This window comes from Daldinia decipiens (genome assembly GCF_022478715.1).
Source record: "Daldinia decipiens strain CBS 113046 unplaced genomic scaffold F4813scaffold_50, whole genome shotgun sequence".
NCBI lineage: Eukaryota > Fungi > Ascomycota > Sordariomycetes > Xylariales > Hypoxylaceae > Daldinia > Daldinia decipiens.
In genome coordinates this window covers 135,088-153,227 of record NW_026054593.1, presented here as the reverse complement: position 1 = coordinate 153,227, position 18,140 = coordinate 135,088, and the positions used below count along the sequence as shown (strand labels likewise).

The 18,140-nt window shown below is 47.2% G+C and overlaps 6 protein-coding genes across 6 annotated transcripts; 3 read left to right on the top strand and 3 right to left on the bottom strand.

Moving 5' to 3' along the window:
• The first annotated feature begins 583 nt into the window (after nt 1-583).
• F4813DRAFT_375330 (activator of Hsp90 ATPase) lies at nt 584-2,422 on the top strand. Its single transcript, XM_049245005.1, has 4 exons — nt 584-1,119; nt 1,174-1,256; nt 1,315-1,970; nt 2,034-2,422. The coding sequence occupies exons 1-4, from the start codon at nt 897-899 to the stop codon at nt 2,050-2,052; spliced, it is 981 nt and encodes a 326-aa protein (XP_049095258.1). The 5' UTR covers nt 584-896; the 3' UTR covers nt 2,053-2,422.
• Nucleotides 2,423-2,835: 413 nt separating this feature from the next.
• On the top strand, nt 2,836-6,221 carry F4813DRAFT_393865 (glycoside hydrolase family 2 protein; the record flags this gene model as incomplete). The annotated part of the gene is made up of 4 exons (XM_049247487.1): nt 2,836-3,603; nt 3,658-4,606; nt 4,658-4,752; nt 4,818-6,221. 4 exons carry the CDS (start codon nt 2,836-2,838, stop codon nt 6,219-6,221), a joined length of 3,216 nt encoding a protein of 1,071 aa, XP_049095257.1.
• Nucleotides 6,222-6,414: 193 nt separating this feature from the next.
• F4813DRAFT_275555 (uncharacterized protein) lies at nt 6,415-7,649 on the bottom strand. The gene is made up of 3 exons (XM_049240435.1): nt 7,569-7,649; nt 7,019-7,480; nt 6,415-6,961 (listed from the first exon to the last, which is right to left on the bottom strand). Exons 2-3 carry the CDS (start codon nt 7,241-7,243, stop codon nt 6,608-6,610), a joined length of 579 nt encoding a protein of 192 aa, XP_049095256.1. The 5' UTR covers nt 7,244-7,480; nt 7,569-7,649; the 3' UTR covers nt 6,415-6,607.
• A 2,020-nt stretch (nt 7,650-9,669) lies between these two features.
• Nucleotides 9,670-11,119, top strand: F4813DRAFT_393863 (Metalloprotease; the record flags this gene model as incomplete). The annotated part of the gene is made up of 4 exons (XM_049247486.1): nt 9,670-10,404; nt 10,460-10,687; nt 10,748-10,878; nt 10,939-11,119. The coding sequence occupies 4 exons, from the start codon at nt 9,670-9,672 to the stop codon at nt 11,117-11,119; spliced, it is 1,275 nt and encodes a 424-aa protein (XP_049095255.1).
• A 228-nt stretch (nt 11,120-11,347) lies between these two features.
• F4813DRAFT_375321 (uncharacterized protein) lies at nt 11,348-12,594 on the bottom strand. Its single transcript, XM_049245004.1, has 2 exons — nt 11,755-12,594; nt 11,348-11,698 (listed from the first exon to the last, which is right to left on the bottom strand). Exon 1 carries the CDS (start codon nt 12,238-12,240, stop codon nt 11,986-11,988), a length of 255 nt encoding a protein of 84 aa, XP_049095254.1. The 5' UTR covers nt 12,241-12,594; the 3' UTR covers nt 11,348-11,698; nt 11,755-11,985.
• On the bottom strand, nt 12,565-17,883 carry F4813DRAFT_400216 (P-loop containing nucleoside triphosphate hydrolase protein). The gene is made up of 5 exons (XM_049248244.1): nt 17,792-17,883; nt 17,352-17,721; nt 16,976-17,287; nt 15,112-16,922; nt 12,565-15,044 (listed from the first exon to the last, which is right to left on the bottom strand). Exons 1-5 carry the CDS (start codon nt 17,822-17,824, stop codon nt 13,065-13,067), a joined length of 4,506 nt encoding a protein of 1,501 aa, XP_049095253.1. The 5' UTR covers nt 17,825-17,883; the 3' UTR covers nt 12,565-13,064.
• Between the last annotated feature and the right edge of the window lie 257 nt (nt 17,884-18,140).

The following is an 18,140-nucleotide window of genomic DNA, read 5'->3' as shown; positions in this document are numbered from 1 at the left end:
TCGTATCACCTCTCACGCATCTCGGGTGGTCTGCAATTTAGGAGATTTTTCAGAGCTTAATCTCGTCTGATCGTCTAATGTGATTGTTATTAATACATGTACATAGGTGATAAGGTAGGTGACAAATGCTACAGCAGCTTCTATGTAAATGAATTCCAAGATTAGCTGCTAGGTAGCTGCTGGTATTGAAGTGAGCAAGTACGGATTAGGTACCTTAGGTACCTACCTACCTTAGCACCTATGTAGAGTGAGATAAGAATAATTTGATGTGGGGCTCGCCTCGATAGAGCCCTCTAGCTTCCGATACCTCGGCTTATATAATGCACACCTTTTAACTTTCAAGTTCACAAATACACGGACCGATATTTCGCCGAACATGGACTAGATAGGTATCCACTCTCATTGGCAGAATCTTTTCATCTTCGACTTAAACTTCGTCGAAATTCTAGAGCTTTCGGCTGCATTTTCTTCTAACCTTGGAACCTTACAACAGTCTTCTTGTTGTCGGCCGGGTGCCCTTCATGCCGATATTTTCTTCTATTCAATTCGTCAGATATGCTTGCAGATTGATTCTGTAGTCAACAATATCCCGTCCATCTGTCATCAGTAAGCCTCACCTTTTTATTTATTTCTACATTCTTCACACTTTTCACCCTTTGTGAAATCTCTGATGATACACCAGCTGGCACCAGTCATAGAGCGACTTGTACTCCCTTTCTTTGATGACCAATAGCTGTAGTCCTTGAGACTCATATCTGATTAATTCATTTCCTCTTTATTTACTCGCAACTTACGATTGTTCGCGTTGAATTGACGATTGCTAACACAGCCTCGTCTCTCTAGCTTTTTCAATCAAATCCAAGCTTCGTGCGAATTACCCTTCTCCGAAACCCACCATGGTTCTCCACAACCCAAACAACTGGCATTGGGTCAGCAAGAATGCCGGTGAATGGACTAGGCAATGGTTCGAAGAGAATCTACCCAAGATCTCGGTCGAAGATGGAGAGGTCACCGCCAAGATTAATAAGGTTGTCAGCATGGACGGGGATGTTGACGTGAGCCAACGAAAAGGCAAAGTCATTACCATCTACGACGTCAAGCTCGTCTTAGAGTACTCTGGTAAGCCAACTACTGCGAGTATCGCTGAGCGGGAAGTCATCTAACTTGGACTAGGAACCGCCCCCGGAGAAGAGAGCGTCTCGGGTACTATCACCGTGCCCGAAGTTGCCCACGATACCGAGGAAGATGACTTTGTTGTAGGTATCCCGTAGTTCGTGTAGCTGTCATTATTGGTACTAACGTCGAAAAAAAAAGTTCGACATAGATATCTACTCAGAGTCGCAGGAAAAGCAACTGGTGAAGGATCTAGTTCGATCTAAGATCACACCACAGCTACGAAAGGAATTCGCTAAGCTTACACCGGCTTTGATTGCCGAACATGGAAAGGATATCCAACACGCTGCTGGCACAAATCCCTCGAGTGGATTTACCGCGCCCAAATACCATGTGCCTTCCAGTGCTACATCAAAGGCCGACGCTGGTGCCAGCACCCAGAAGAACAGTGGCAGCGTCGTCAACACGACAACGGTAACCGATCAGGAGGAATTCCGAACTACTGCTGCCGAGTTGTATCAGACGTTCACTGATCCGCAACGTCTAGCTGCCTTCACCCGTGCACCTCCAAAGAGATTTGATGGGGCCCAAAAAGGTGGCAAGTTTGAGCTATTTGACGGCAATGTCTCCGGCGAATATGAAGACCTTGAGGAACCGACCAAGATCACCCAGACGTGGCGACTGAACCAATGGCCTGCCGGTCATTACTCTAAACAGGTGATTGAGTTTGACCAGAACGATGTAGACGGCGTGACTGTGATGAGGGTCACCTGGAGTGGCGTGCCAGTAGGTCAGGAAGAGGTGACCAAGCGCAACTGGGCAGAGTATTACGTGAGGAGCATCAAGTTGACTTTCGGGTAAGTTCGCATCCTTGATAACACTTGCCTCTTGGGTCTTGAACACAAGCTAACATGGACAAGATTTGGAACGATCCTATAGTCAAAAACATTCCGGTTGGCCAACGGCGTTCTCTGGTTCAATGGCGTAATTGGTAAACGATTCAGTCTACCCTCACGGGCGATTGTCTGGCCATTTCAACAAATGTGTAGAGTCGTAAAGTAGAGGCCTAGGCGCCGTGCAGTCTTCCCATTAAAACCTTGCATAGTAGAAGGTACATAAAGAAATAACGACGTTAAATGATAATAAATAAATATGAAAAATTGCCCTCAACACCTTACGAACTTGTTGAGTATTTTAAGCTTCAATGAATAACGGTTGGTATGAGGATTCTCTAGTAGAGCATGGACTGACTCTATTATTGGTGTCTTAATTCTACGCTCGGTCTCCAAGCCTCTAAGCCTCCAACTTCGAACCTCAAATCCCCAACCTCCACATGAGCGCGGGACCACCCGAGCCAATTAGCGAGTTAGAAGCCTGCGTCACTCTAATTTCAGGCGAACATACCGCCTATCCCCAACCTTTCAACATTTCCAGGACAGTCTATCAACTCACTCAAGCGGTTGATACCGCGGCGGAGTTGTCTTTCAGAACAATACCCATCTTCGTTATTTCCAACAGAAACCAACATCATGAGATTATCTGGGCCTTGAATTATTTACTTTACCTAATAGCATATATTCGCAGGATCTGATTTATGAGGTGATCGCATCTCATTCGCCACGTACCTGTTTAAAATCGAGGTCACGGGATAAAAGTTCCGTCGGGTTTAATTTAAGAATGCTTTGATTGAAATTTATAGCCTCAATTATTCCTTCGCTAACCATGCCTTCTAATACTTCTAAGCCCTCTTCCGATGAGGTCGACTTGGTAATCCGCCAGGATGCCAGCATCCATATGGACTTACATATCACGAGCTCCAGTTTCAGTCTTAGTCAAGAATCATCACCTATTACATCTTCGATTTCAAGCCAAGTTAAAATAAATGAAACCGAGGTTCAACCGGAACGAACCCCTGATTGGGATAATCTTAAAGTTATTCATCGAAATACTCTCCCGCCTCGGAGTCATTTTCATCTTTACAACACTGAAGAGGATGCTCTGTCTGGCGATGTGAGCCGATCTAGGGCTGCTCTGCTCTCCGGTACTTGGGGGTTCGAATTATCTCCCGGTCCCTTCAAGGGTTCCCGAGACTTCTATAAGCCCGACTTCGACCATACAGAATGGAAGCTCATCAAGGTGCCTGGCATGTGGCAGCTTCAGGGATTTGGTAAGGGTCCACAGTACACAAATGTCAACTTCCCCTTTCCAGTAAATCCTCCCCACGTCCCGTATGACGATAACGAATGCGGGCGGTATGTCATGCGCTTCGAGGTGCCGGATAGGCTTAAGGATGGAGATCAATGGCGGTTACGATTTGAGGGTGTCGATTCGGCATTTACCGTCTGGTTGAACGGAAAAGAAGTTGGCTACTCGCAAGGCTCGAGAAATCCGAGCGAATTCGATGTGTCGCTGTTCATTGAACCCGATTTGGAAAACACTCTTTGCGTCGAGGTTTACCAGCGATGTGACGGAAGCTATATCGAGGATCAGGTATGTTTAATATTTATAGGACACAGTCTCTATCAGTTCTGACTTTGCTCCAAGGACCAATGGTGGCTCAGCGGCATCTTTAGAGACGTCTGGTTACATTCATTTCCTTCTGTTCGTCTTGAGGACATCCATATTCAGGCACTCCTCGACGACGATTATAGGGATGGGTTGCTCATGATAGACACTAAGCTGAACAAAGCCAACGAAACTGTCACATTCAAGCTTCTCGATCGCGAAGGCAAAACGGTAACCCCCGATTCTCACACAAGACAGGCGCAACAGTGCAAGTACGAGTATCCGATCAAAACCCCCGAGAAATGGACGGCAGAAACACCTTATCTATACACATTAGTACTATCTGTTGGTTCTACATACATTTCTCAAAAGGTCGGATTTCGCAGGACCGAGCTGATCGACGGCGTCTTTTGCGTTAATGGCAAGCCGATCAAGATCCGCGGGGTAAATCGGCATGAGCATAACGCGCAATCCGGAAGGACGGTCCCGTACGAAAATCTGAAGTACGATCTCCAGCTGATGAAAATATTCAATATCAATGCTATCCGCACGTCCCATTATCCGAACGACCCTAGACTGTACGATCTTGCGAACGAGATGGGGTTTTGGGTGTTGGATGAAGCTGATCTCGAATGTCACGGCTTTGGCGAAGTTGGTGGTGATCCAGCGAGTTTCGCGTCTAACAATCCCGAGTGGAAAGACGCCTATGTAGATCGCGCGGTACAGTTGGTAACGCGTGATAAGAACCATCCAAGTATTATCATGTGGTCTCTTGGGAACGAAGCATTTTACGGCAGTAATCACCAGGCAATGTATGACGCTATCAAGAAGGTTGATAAGACGCGTCTTATACACTACGAAGGCGACCAAGAAGCCCAGACGGTGGACATCTTTAGTCGGATGTACACATCTGTCGATGGGATGATTAAACACGCCGAGGAAAAGGATTGGAAGAAGCCTTTCGTTATGTGTGAATTCGCCCATGCTAGTGAGTAACATTGAAGTTTTTCCCTTGCCCTATTATTGACGTGTGTTATAGTGGGCAATGGCCCAGGCGCCGTACAGGAGTATATCGAGGCATTCTACAAATACCCACGACTAATGGGAGGTTTCGTGTGGGAGTGGGCAAACCACGTAGGTCTATATCGACTTGATGAAATTCTTACTACGTTAGAGCTAATATGGAACTCATCATATAGGGTCTTCTCACTGAGACGGAAGACGGCGAGAAGTTCTTTGGTTACGGTGGTGATTTCCAACCCGACGAGCCTCACGACGGCAACTTTGTTATGGACGGACTTTGCGATTCGCTACATAACCCAGGCCCAGGTCTCACCGAATACAGCAAAGCCATCGAACCGGTCCAAGTGCTCAACGTGAAAGGCAACGAAGTGACGATTATAAACCGTTATGATTTTCTAACTCTAGACCATCTCAAGTGTTATTGGAGTCTCGTTTCCGACCGGCAACAGATGATTGGAAACGAAATCCTCATTCCAGCGGGAGTTAAGCCGCATACCGAAGCAACGCTTGTCCTTGGTGGCTTGCCGAAGACTCTTTCTACAGACACATGGCTCCAATTGGATTTCATGGCGCATACCGGGAGTAAATGGGTAACACCCGGACGAGTCGTAGCCCGAGGCGAACTCCCCCTAACCCCGCCGCCATCCCTCACTCTCCTTAAAACCCTCTCTGCCCCAGACCGCCCACACATTCAGCGTAAAGACGGCATGCTCTACGTGACAATTCGCTCCGGTAGCATATTCGGCTTTGACACCGGCAACGGCACATTATCCTCACTAACACACACTTCAAAGCCCGACCACAACATCATCACCGTCCCTCTAACACTCGATTTCTACCGCGCATTAACAGACAACGATCGCGGCGGACCCCATGGCAAAGAATGGGTCGATCGCAGAGTCCACCAGACACGCCATCACTTCTCGCGAATAACCACCACCGAAACAGAATCCGGCTGCATCGTTGTCGTAAAAGGACGCGTGGCTCCTCCCGTCCTAGCCTGGGCCGTCGATACAACGATCACCTACACATTAACATCTGAGAACTGCAGCATCCGTGTGCAAGCCAAGCCCAACGGCGCCCTCCTCCCCACCACATTCGCGCGCTTCGGCTTATCCTTCGGATTACGCGACATCCGCGTAGTAGAATGGTTTGGCCGTGGCCCGGATGAATCATACGTCGACAAGAAGCGCGCGCAGCAGATCAACACGTGGGGATGGGCTGCCGACTCGCTGTTCAATTATTACGAGTTTCCACAGGACAGTGGCAACCGCACGGATATTCGGTGGGTAGAGTTGCGGACGCGATGGGGTGGCGAGGACGAATACCCAAATCGCTTGTTAAGGGCAAGGTTTGGGGAGCATCAAGGTGCGAGTTTTAGTGTGACGCCGTATAGTACACGCGATATAGATGAGTGTAAGCACCCGTACGAGTTGCGCAAGAGGAAGAGGGATGATCATATTGTTAGGTTGGACTGGTATCACCACGGTCTGGGTACAGGGAGTTGTGGACCTGCGACCCTGCCGGAGTACCAGCTTAGGACAGATCAGGAGTTCGATGTCGAGGTTTTACTAGATTAAGTGGTGGTGGTCTTGTAATATAATGTAATACAATAGGCTCGGACTGATATGCATTCATCTGCTTGCTGTATACTTGAGTGGAACGACCAAGCTGTCGACATATAACTAAAAAGCTAGAGCAGCGCCCATGTTTCCATGATTCCCGTTCCAAATCGGTTCCCCATACCACTGAAGTATCGTACCAAGTCGTCCCAAGCTATAAATCCATAAAGAGGACATGTAATAGCCTACTTCGGCAAAATCCCGCAGTAAAATCTACGTCCAGAAGCTCGGGAAATAAATCTATACAGTTCCAAACTGGGTGTATTAGCTTTTCCTTCCCCAAACACATCGTTGTCCAGAATAACAAGCGCAATGTTGGGATAGTAACGGCTCCTAGGTTCGGGTTAGGCGTACTGCCAACACCCGTAATCCGCTGCAACACCGTGCAAGTTGAGACCAACGGCATCAACGCAACCGGACAGGTTGAAGGCGGCTGTCCCAGCATATAAGCGGTAGCTAGCACCTGTACCGGCCATGTATTCCTCGACTTGGGGGCACAATTTGATACCGCCGGTGCCAGACCCGTCGACGGGTAAGAAGTCAAGCACATTGCGAGCGGGATCGCAATCCGACAAGACTGTCTTGTTGAACCAACCCCCCCTTAAAGCGCCTGGCGGCTCGTATGCAGAGTGCGCTTGTGTATATTCTATCTGGCCCGAGGGCGCGACGTAGATGGCTTGGCCGCCAGGGACTTCAACCTATAAACAGACATTGCATGAGTAGCAATATTCGATCGAGAAGGAGAAGATACTCACAGCCATCCCAGTTAGGCCATCATATACTAGAGATCCTTGTACATCAGGACACGAGATGCCCTTAGGACAGTACGTTTCGGGTCCTGAGATACCGGCATAGAAGCCCTGAGCAGCGGCATTCAGCAGTGCACCGTCGACCTCGGTGTCCGGGGCGAAGACGGTAAGAAAGTACGTCGTTGCCGAGGCTAGAGTAGAGCAGGTGAGGAGGAGAGACAGCAAATACATCGTGTTGTCTTCTCCAGAATTACTTGGAGGTTGGATTGAGTTGTTTCGTGGGTTAATTAGGTAGGTAGGTAGTTAGTAGTGAGAGATTGCAGCTGAACTGATGGTTAACGAGAGTGGGTGAATCACAATGATTTTCATACGCCTCCGATTATTTCCAATGGCATCCATCAAGTACCTAGAATGAGAACTCAATCAGAGCCAGGGAGTTGAGGCCACAGAATAAAATGAGTTGAGAATCTTGAGACGACGGAAGGCGTACAACGGTTAGACATTGTGAGAGAGGAACGTCCCGTGTGCGTACTCCGTCGGATACATTTGCTCTTACCCTTCATCTTCTTTCCCCCTTTCATCTAAGGGTGATACTTTCATTTTTTGGCGTTTGCACCTTCTTTCCACTTATGATAGCAAACTGCGACCTGTGATACTCGTACGCAAAATGAGGCTATTCCCACCAAGACACCTTAACTTGAATTAGATAAGTAGGTACTTCAGGCACCACTGCCACATACCCCCTATTAAACCAAGATATGTATGATATCTATTTTACACTAGTTGTCGATAATTGATAAGTTCGACATACATCGGCTAGGCTAACAGAAGCGGATATACCGTTGAGTATGTGGATGTCCGCCAATGTCCGCCAAAGCCGTAAAGGAGGGCGAATGTAACGACGATAAGAATAAACAACAGCTGACCTCGGCCTCAGTCAGCGAGCTTGTTTCTAACCTCGAACATTCGGTCAGTCGAATGGTTTGTCGAGTGTATTTTATTCATGCTGCTATGAGGATGTTGTTCTCCTTCTCAAAAGTTCCAATGCATTGCAGGTTGATGTGCACATGCGAATTAAATAATGCATACATCGCTATGACGTGTTGAACGCTTTGGACGCTTTGGACGCTTTAAATGTTGGAAAAGCGCTTCTATACCACATAAAGCAACGAGCCTAAGCCAGTAAAACTAATGCCAATCCGTACTAACTCCACCTATAAAGGTACCCACCAACAGCCCCTGTCCGCTGCCCTGTCCGCTGCCCTGTCCACTGCCCTGTCCACTGCCCTGTCCGCCTGTAAGTTAGTGGAGCTATGGGGCACATTTTACGTACCACTTCCAAGTTCCAGAAGTTCCAGACTTTAACATTCTTGAATTCTACCCTATAACATTACGTCTACATATAGATTATACCTCTTTCGTATAATAAACCACCTGTTCAAGCAACCCTCGTCACAAGATTGGCATCTCATGCGGGCCATAGTTGAATTCGTCACTCGCCTTTTTTGGGTCATCTCGTAGCCTCAAGTCACATCCGGCGCCGTGAAACGAGAAACGAGATAATTCGTAATTCCCGTCGCACGACTATGTACATATGTATGGACGGATGCAGCAGTGACCATGGGGGCAAAAGACCATTTCATCCATCAAGACTTACCTAGGTAGGTAGGTACCTAACATGTATGTAGATTTCCTTGTTTGTTCCTGTCCCAGAAATAAACATGCATGACGAAAACTCCCCACGCCTGCCCCAGGCTTCTGACCATATTTGGACAGGTTCGAGGCAAGGACTAGCTTTGATTGGCTACGGTAGTAGCAAGGCGGCGTCTTATTCAAGCATTCAAGCTCAGTGTCTTAATGGTGATACCAATGCCAATGCTAATAACTCATCCCATAAGCCTATAATTGCCAACGAGAGCTGATGTTCTCTTCTCGGTGAACCACAACGGGCCATGATACCGGCAGTAGTATGCAGTAGTCTTGATTCAAACCAATATTATATCTCGGGAATAGGATATACTAGTCTTACATACAGCCACATACAGCTACATACAGCTACATACAGCTATATCCAGCTACATCAGTAAGCTAGGTCATACCCTAGTACCTTACAAGTGCTGTTAGTTGTTCTTTCGTCGATGTCCTTATCTCATGATGTAACTGCCCTTATGCTGCACATGTGCTCGTGCCTGTCTCGTATCTACGGTAGCTAGGCTAGAGTATAACAAACATCTCACGGCAAGGTCCTTCGTGTGGCCTGCCTGCCGTCTTGTGATCTACATGTCTATACTCTTCGTACCTACTTAAAGTCGCCGTGGCGCTAGATTTCCAAGAAAACAAGGCTCCATTCCTAGAATATATCCATGATCTCAGTGACATAACTCATAGATCATAGCTCATAGCTTTCAGTATCATTATCCGACTAACCTCGTATTACTACACCAAGTTTCTACTCTAAAACCTCAAGTCTACTGGTCCCTGGCGTGTCGAGATCATATATTTATTCATCCAAGTCTTCGTCTTCGCCCAAGTCTTCCAACTCGTCCAACTCATCTACTTCGTCTACTCCATCCTCTCTATCTTCCTATATGTCCCTATTCCGTCTCTACCCAAGACTCAGACCTATCTACCAACCATCATTTTCTCATATTTCCAAGATGGCCACCCGCAACCACCATGTCTGCTACGTAGTTCCGCCCTACATGCTCAGCGCTATTGCCGACAGCAGTAAAAACGATGACCCCATCCGCGAGTCTGCCCGCCATGCGCTCACCATTCACAAGAGTTACTGTGACAAACGAGAAAAGAGATTCGCAGCACTCTGTGCGCCTCGCGGCAGCAGGGCCGCTAACGTTCACCAGAGACAAAACATAGTGCCTGACCACATGCTTCAGCACATTGCCGACAGCGAAGATGTTGACGATGACACCCGCGCTTGCGCTAAACGGGATTTGGAGCATATTAGAAGTATTCACGCCAAGTACCAAGAATCTCAGGGCCTTCGTGCCGAGCAGAAGGCTGGTGTTACTACCGAACAAACCTCGGAAACTACTGAGAAAACTTATCGTGCCGTGTACGATGCCAAAAACGACTCCAACGAAGCCAATCTCCCCGGCAAAGTGGTTCGAGTAGAAGGCCAAAAAGCTACCAAGGACGAGGCCGTCAACGAGGCCTACGACAATGCTGGCCTTGTGCTCTCCTTCTACGCCGATATATTCAACTGGAAGTCAATCGACAACAAGAATATGCACGTCATAAGCTCGGTGCACTTCGGAGAGAACTACGAAAACGCTTTCTGGGATCCGGAGATTGCCCAGATGGTGTATGGCGACGGACACGATTTTCTGACCAACTTCACTGGCTGCATAGATGTTATTGGTCATGAACTCACTGTAAGGCGCATATTTCTTATATCAGTTACTTGCCATGTTATTGACCCTTGTCTAGCACGCCGTCACCGAACACACCTCACCTCTCGACTACACGGGCCAGAGCGGTGCCCTGAATGAACATGTTTCGGACGTCTTCGGTATCATGATCAAGCAGAGAGTCGAGGATGAAACCGCCGACAAAGCCGACTGGCTGATTGGCGAATACTGTCTTATGCCCGGCGTTAAAGGTGTTGCTCTACGGAGCATGAAGGCTCCCGGAACAGCCTACGACGACCCTCGTTTTGTAAGAACTCCTTCATATTAGCAATCTAGGGAGACTTGATACTAATTTTACTGCTACTAGGGCAAAGATCCACAGCCAGCCAACTTCAAGGACTACAAGATAACACTCGAGGACAACGGGGGCGTGCATCTCTACTCGGGTATCCCGAACAAGGCGTTCTACAACGCCTCCGTTGCATTTGGCGGCTACTCGTAAGTACCCAATTTACTTTAGGTAGTTAGCCAATCTATAGTAACTAATAAATCGTACAGATGGGAGAAAGCCGGCAAGATCTGGTGGGAGACGATGCAGAGCGGCCAGATCCCCTCCCGCTGCACCTTTATTCAGTTCGCAGACGTGACGGTGGACAAGGCCGGAGATCTCTTTGGAGATGATGCCGCGGCTATCGTCCGCAAGGCCTGGGACGACGTGGGCGTCGCTAGAAAGTCCTAGGGAGGCTGCGACCCTAGCTAAGTAAGATAATTCATTGCGTATGTGGAATGCGGATTCCAAAGGAGACTGAGAGACTGGTCGTGTCTATAAGGCTGGATGGGATGGTAGGGATTATCCTAGGTGGCGAAACAAACACTCTTTGAATTTGTAATAAGAGTCTAGGTTACCTAAATTGTTGCATCGGTTTTCCAAGTAGGGAACATTATTGAATCGAGTTTAATTAAGCATTTTCATTCCGATTATCTAGTCCACGTATATAATAGCAACCCGTATAATTCAACCGAGACACACCTGCACATCTACTACCTAAGACTCAAAGCGGAAGCCAACTGGCTTAGTATTCCAATATGAGCTGCTTAATCAACTTTCCAACAAATCGAACATCTGAGTTCACATTCTTTTTGACGAGTTCATCTAGACCCTCCTTAATCCCCTCCTTAATCCTCTCTCTTTCATTCTCATCATACCACCCTATCACATCGATGGCCTTGGGTGGCTCGTAAAAACAGAACCGCTCTAGCACTTCATCAACTAATCGACAACACCCCAACGGACAGTAGCACTCTTCGAAACTCGGTTCTAATCGGTCCAGAATTAGCCTCCGCAATTCTTGGAGGATAGTGCTTTCTGCTTACACCACTTATCAACCCAATGGGACGTATCATGGATCTGTTCTCGAAGCATCAGTTTACCTGGGGGTCCCGATACCGTAAGTAGTGCCCATAGAAACTACTACCGGTCGCGAAATTATAGACAGCGTGCTTAGTGCCTGGAATACCTGATGTTCCTCTTTCTAGGTAGTTCGGTAAGAAAACCGAGCCCTTATTGAGAATATACTTGTAGATCATATCGCGCAGCTCACGAGATCAGCTCATGAAGTCGTGAAGCTCGGTGCCAATACGCATCTTCTCCTGGTAGCGAAGCAATAGCTGATCGGCATCCATCTCAGCTCCTATCAATACTGCTCTCCGCTTATAGTACTCCTCGAGACGAGTTTCCCAAGTCTTAGTTTGTTCAGTGGTAAAAATACACCAGGGCAACCGGGTCACTGTGGTATAATGAACCCTCCCATTCTTCTGCTTGCTTAAGTGAGACACCCACTTCGTACTGAAGACACACATGCAGGCTATTGTTAGGAACTAGGAGGGCTTGAGGCTGGCGGGAGTAGGGCTGTAAACGGATGGTGGAAAAGTCAAGGTTGCGTACGAGGAATAGAGGAGGAGCTCAGATATCCAAGTACCTTCGCAAACGGTTTCCCCGGTCCCGGATTAGAGAAAGATGCGCTGGGTATCGACCTATGGGATATGCGTGTTTCCGCCTATCGCCCGCCGTCCTAGGGTTGGGTAGCTAGGTACCTACCTAACCTACCTGATAACGCACAAACAAATCATCGCGGACCCCAACTGCACTTGGGGAAAATGCGTTTGAGCTGGAAGCTTTACATATATTATATTGGCACATCGATCATATCTTAGCAAAATAGCCGGTGCAAGTTTCTGTTGTAACAGATTCTTCAACACATAAACCCGATTTCCCTGGGTTAGCCGTTATAAGAATCAGTGATCAGCTCGTAGACGAATAAATCCATCCGTAATTGACAGCAACGATCCCTCCCGTTTAACATCTAATCCACAAAGTTTACACAGCCCCGGAGGCTGTCCACAAGCTCAGAGTCGAATTCTGACAACCAAGCAGGTTCTCCTGCACTAAACTCTCGGGAGGGCTCCGCATTCTCGCATTCTTGAAAGGAGTCCGAGTCAAAGAAAAGGGGTGAGCGATCGCCCACCTCTTGAATTGAGGAAGCATTGATGGCCCTACTTTGGTCTAATGCTGTCGGGTTCAATTGCAGGTGTGTATCATAGCTAGAAGAATTAACCGAAGGCAAATCGAGGCGTTCGGACGCTTTCTGCAACTCATCAACTGTAGTAAAGCTAAGATTCGATTCCTAACCATGATCTATGCTTTCTTTCAGGACTTGAACGTTGCCAGGATATAGAGTTTCATCTCTCTTCAATGTTGGAGTTTTTTCGTCATTTTTCAACTTCTTAGATGTGCTAATCTTTTGAAGATCAGGAAATTCAGCATCAAAAATGTCGCTATAAATGTCGCTATCATACTGCATATGATCTTCGCTTTCACTCCAGGCCGCATTCGCTTTATCAGAAGCCTCTATTATCTTATCAAAGGGTTCTTGAGACGGAACAAGCGTGGAGCGGGTTTTCGAAGTGTTCATGGTTGAGAGTGAACTGACAGCTTTTTGATCCATCTCGTAGGGGAATGATAAATCCAGAGGCAAGCAATTAGTCTCATAATTGCTCCGAATTGTAGAAAGGTCGATGCATTCAATATCCGATACATCCATGTTTACGCTGTGATCCATAGCCTTGCTTTTTTTCTTAGTAGGTCTCATCCCTTTACCATCTTTTGCTGAGCGCTTTCTCTTTGTGTTAGATAGAGTACCTGTTTTCGGGAAGCTTGTGTCAGCCGTTTGCTTAGCTCCCACATAAGACTCAGAAATAGTAGCAGACATAGGTTCTACTAATCGTTTCCCGTTGGTTCTGTCGGTATTGACATTCTTGTTGGCTTGGAAGACTTCTGAATGCTTTTCTGGGACTTTGGCAGAGTCTGTCTTATCTCCCGCAGCACCTTTGTCCTTCTTATCTCGTGGTGGCGGCCTAGGTTTATCCACCCCCTCGTGGCAGCATCTGTGATTGCAAGGCTTTCCCGTGCCGGTCGGGCGGCCGTTACGGCAAGGGTGGTTACACATCCATCTTCCGTTTTCCATCTTAGCAGGTTCGGAGACTAGATGATCCTTTTCTCGGGGTAGTATATTGTCGATAAGTGGGAAATCTTCAGTGTCGTCCAGCGGACCCGAGAAATCTTGTAACTCTACCTCGCTATTCTGGTCCATTGAGGTCAAAGCAGCATTCAACATGTCTTCATCGGGAAAGTCTCCATAGTCCATATCATCCTCCGAAGATTCTATGGTGGCTGTCTGACGCTGTATCGGTTTGCCCTTCTTATTTTTGAATGCTGATTCAGGTATATCAGGCTCTAGTGTTTTGGTGACTTGGGTTCCAACAATCTCTTCGCAGCTGAAGTAACAAGATATCCTTTGATCTGAACCGCTAATCGCCACAGGGAATCTCAGATCTAGGCCGGTAGCCTTGTTGATCTTATACAGGCTTCCTCGCCAAAGGTACGCAAGGTTGCCATCTGTTGTCGAAGCCATGAATGTTACCGCTGGTATTTTATCGTTCCATTTCGGTACACCCTTTGCATTGCAATAACGAAGGTTAACTTTCACTGTTACTGTCACATCATGTTCTAGTTGTGACGGGTGCGTAGTGCCAGTGATGAGATTAGCTCCCATGGCCAGGCGGGGAAAGTTTTCCAGAGTCTTCAACAGCCTCACCCCGTACGGAGGGTTCCTGCTTGAAATACGCTCGATCTCGCCGAAGTCCCTGTCAGCGAGTCCTAGTACTGTATGGACTCCATGACTGACCCATTTCCGAACCATTACAGGGCCAGACCCTGGGATTTGAGAAAGCTGCGATGGTTTATTCTCCCACGAGTTTGCAGCGAGGGCACGGGCAAGTTCAAGGCCGATCTTTGTACCTAGCCCATCTCTATCAAATGCGCGACAATCTACAAAGCAGCGCACTAGGCGATTCATTCGATCGAATATAGCAACTTTGTCCATTGCAATTCTTTGCTTGAGAAGGCCGATCCCCTTTTCGTTTGGCAGCTCCACACCCCTAAGGTGGACCTGAATCATGACGAATATTTTATGCCAGGTCTGCGTCAAAGCCTCCTTGATTGGATAGAGGATGAAAGGAGACTTATTCAGATCTCTGAATACAGCGCGCTCATCAGGCTTGAATCGGATGTCTTTGAACTCTATAGCCTTGCAAAGTGTAGCGAGCTATAGAACTTGGTCAGCGGTTCGCCTCTAGGCGTTGAAGATTGAAGATTGAAGATTTCAAACCTACTGTCTCTTGAAGTGCGGCACCCCGAGGAATTGATAGGAGCTCCTTCATAGTCTCGAAGTTAACCATGTACCTTGACATAGCGTGTCCATATTCCGTACACCTAAATGGCGCTTGCCCAGTAACTAGCCCATTTTGCTGTAGCAGCTTGAGATCACGCTCGCACCATTCTTCCATTCTCTTGTCGGCGTCTTCCGCATTGCGGACATCTTCAAGGTGATAGAGCGATGGAGATTGACGTACTCGTACACTGAGGAATGTTCCTCCAATCCATTTCTTCGCAGTCTGGACGTCTTGGATCGTGCCCAAGCTGATTTCGGAGTTGAGATGTTCGACCAGGTTCCGATGAAGCGTGCTTTCTAAAGTCTCGTCCCCAGATATCATGCTTTTATATCGATCAACGTTTGCTATCCGAGTCATAATAATGGCCACAGCGCTATCGTCAAATTGTGGTCGGCCAGCACGACCAAGCATTTGCATAACCTCCAGGTTTGAATATTCTTGAAGTTTGTTGTCGGAGTACGCAACTGTCCCCTTTAGAACCACGGTGTGACAAGGAAGGTTCACTCCAACTGCTAAGGTCGATGTGCAACAGATAACATGAATCTGGCCATCGAGGAAGTTCTGTGCTACCGCTAATCTATCCTGTGTGTCGAGACCTGCGTGGTGGAAAGCCACACCATATCGTGCAATCTCCTGGAGCTCCGCGCTTGTCACTGAGATTCGTCTTGTCGGTGCTGGCCAAGCTCGGTCTTCCACGCTGCAGGCTGACCACCATTCAGCTAGCTTCCGAGCTGTTAGCTCGCACGACTTTCGGGTAAAGCAGAATATCATGATCGGCTTCTTCTCTGAATGCTTCGCAAGTAGCATGGCCAGCTTCCCGTCGAGAGACTTTTCGAATGAAAAATCATTCAAGCAACCCTCGTATCCGTAAACATATCGCTGTAGTTTGACTGGCCGTAGTTCCTCACCAAATGCCTCAGTCCGGGCTGCGTCATGTTGATTCGAATGGTCCCGTCCAAGCCACTTCGCGATGTCTCCAATGTTTGGGACGGTAGCACTTAAAGCAATAAATCGGATATTTGCCCCAATAGTTTTCATACGAGAAACAACAGCTTCTAATGTGGCGCCGCGAACATCTTTCAGGATATGTACTTCGTCAATTAGGACTAGACGGACCATCCCAAGTAGTTTCCGGTGATCTGACCACTTTCTGGTTATAGAATCCCACTTCTCAGGAGTAGTAACAATAATTGATGCACTGCCTACTCGGCTTGCCTTTGTTTGAGAAGTATCGCCGGTAAGTTCGATACATCCTAGATTCATATGACTAAATTTGGTTTGCCAGTCTTTCGCTCGCTCCGAGCATAAGGACTTGGTTGGCGCTTGATAGACGATTTTGTAATTCTCACTACCTGGGCTCATTACAAGCTTGCAGATAGCCATTTCCAAAACAGCTGTCTTGCCAGACCCCGTCGGAGCTGAGACGACAACATTATCGTTTGTGCCGTATACAAGTGGGAAACATCTAGATTGGACAACGTTGAAGAGCTCGTAAGGAAAAACAGCCCGGAACTTGTCGGGCAGTGCCTGCCTTGGGTCGATTAGGCGAGTAGAATTCACTGCAGGCGGCTCATCCGGAGCATGATTGAGGTTTAATTCTAACCGACTTGCTCTTCTATGAGATATAAGAGGACTATCAGCTACTTTAGCCTTTTGTTTAAGGCTAAGGCGCATAGAAGGGCTAGATCCGCCAATAATTATAGGGGAGCTGCTAGTGAGCGAGCTTTCAAACGCTGCATTTGAGTTTGGAGCTTTCATCTACGGTTAGCATGCTATAAACAACCAAACATGACTTATGACTAACCGGTATAGAAAGGAGGCGTCATCATTTGCGCTCCAGGCTGCAATTCTCCTATTCTGCCCGATCTACCACCACGCTCAAATATTGACTGGGAGCTTGGACTCGGCTTGACTTTCTCTATATGAGTTGTAATACTTGATAACGGTTGGAAATTTGGATCACACGTCGCGAACGCCCTAAAATGATGGCTTGCATCTCCTATAACACGTCTTGCTTGATTAGGGATATTGGTAAGGGGTAGTGATATGCGTTGATCACGATGTTCCGACTGATGAAAATTGGCATGTCTATGCGGTTGACCGAGTAGAGTGCGATCTATACATTATTAGGAACATCTAGTATTTCTGAATATCTAAGTTGTATTAGCTTGCTAACTTACCAAAATCATCTAAGTCCTGGTCTCCATCAGGTTCTATATCGTTTTCATTAGTGCTACTAGGAAGCTGAAATCGTGGAAATTGATAGTTGTGGTCCGGGAAAAGAGTAGTGGTATGATCAATGATGTTCTGTATATGCCTATCATGCGCTGAAGTGTACGGGAGGCGATAGTTATGGCTACCTTCACCCGGCTCTGTTCCGTTAGACATGGCGTTGATTGTAGGAAAATGACGCTTCTCGTAGATTTGATAAATGTTCAAAGATACGGAGATAATAAATAAAACCACAAGAACTTCTAGCGATACAAAGACAACGGCTGGTGTTGGCCAGGCGTCGACATGCCGACCGTTATTCGCGAGAATAAAAACGCACTTAGAGATCCCGAAGAAGATCAATCGTGATGAAGAGATTTGAAGTTGAAGAAGGGAGGAAAGCACCTACATGGAAGTATATAGAACGCAAGTGCATAGGCATCCTAAAACATGATTATTTAATTCTGCTTAAGGGTGGCAGCTACCGCGAGTTCAAATAGGGGTGAACATGTTATGACTAACATCTTGTCTGCTCCTTCCGACTATAAATTAAAGGAGAAGCCTCGATGTCACGTGACTCTTCGGATAGGGGTTAGACACCTTCATGGAGCATCAACATGGTTACAATTGAAAGCAGAAATGGGCCAAGAAGAATATTTACCAGGTATGTAGTACATATGCACAAAATTCGTTCTTTTCCTTATTACCCCCTATTGTTCATAACCCTAACCTTCGTAACCTACTTCGATCTTGCTCAC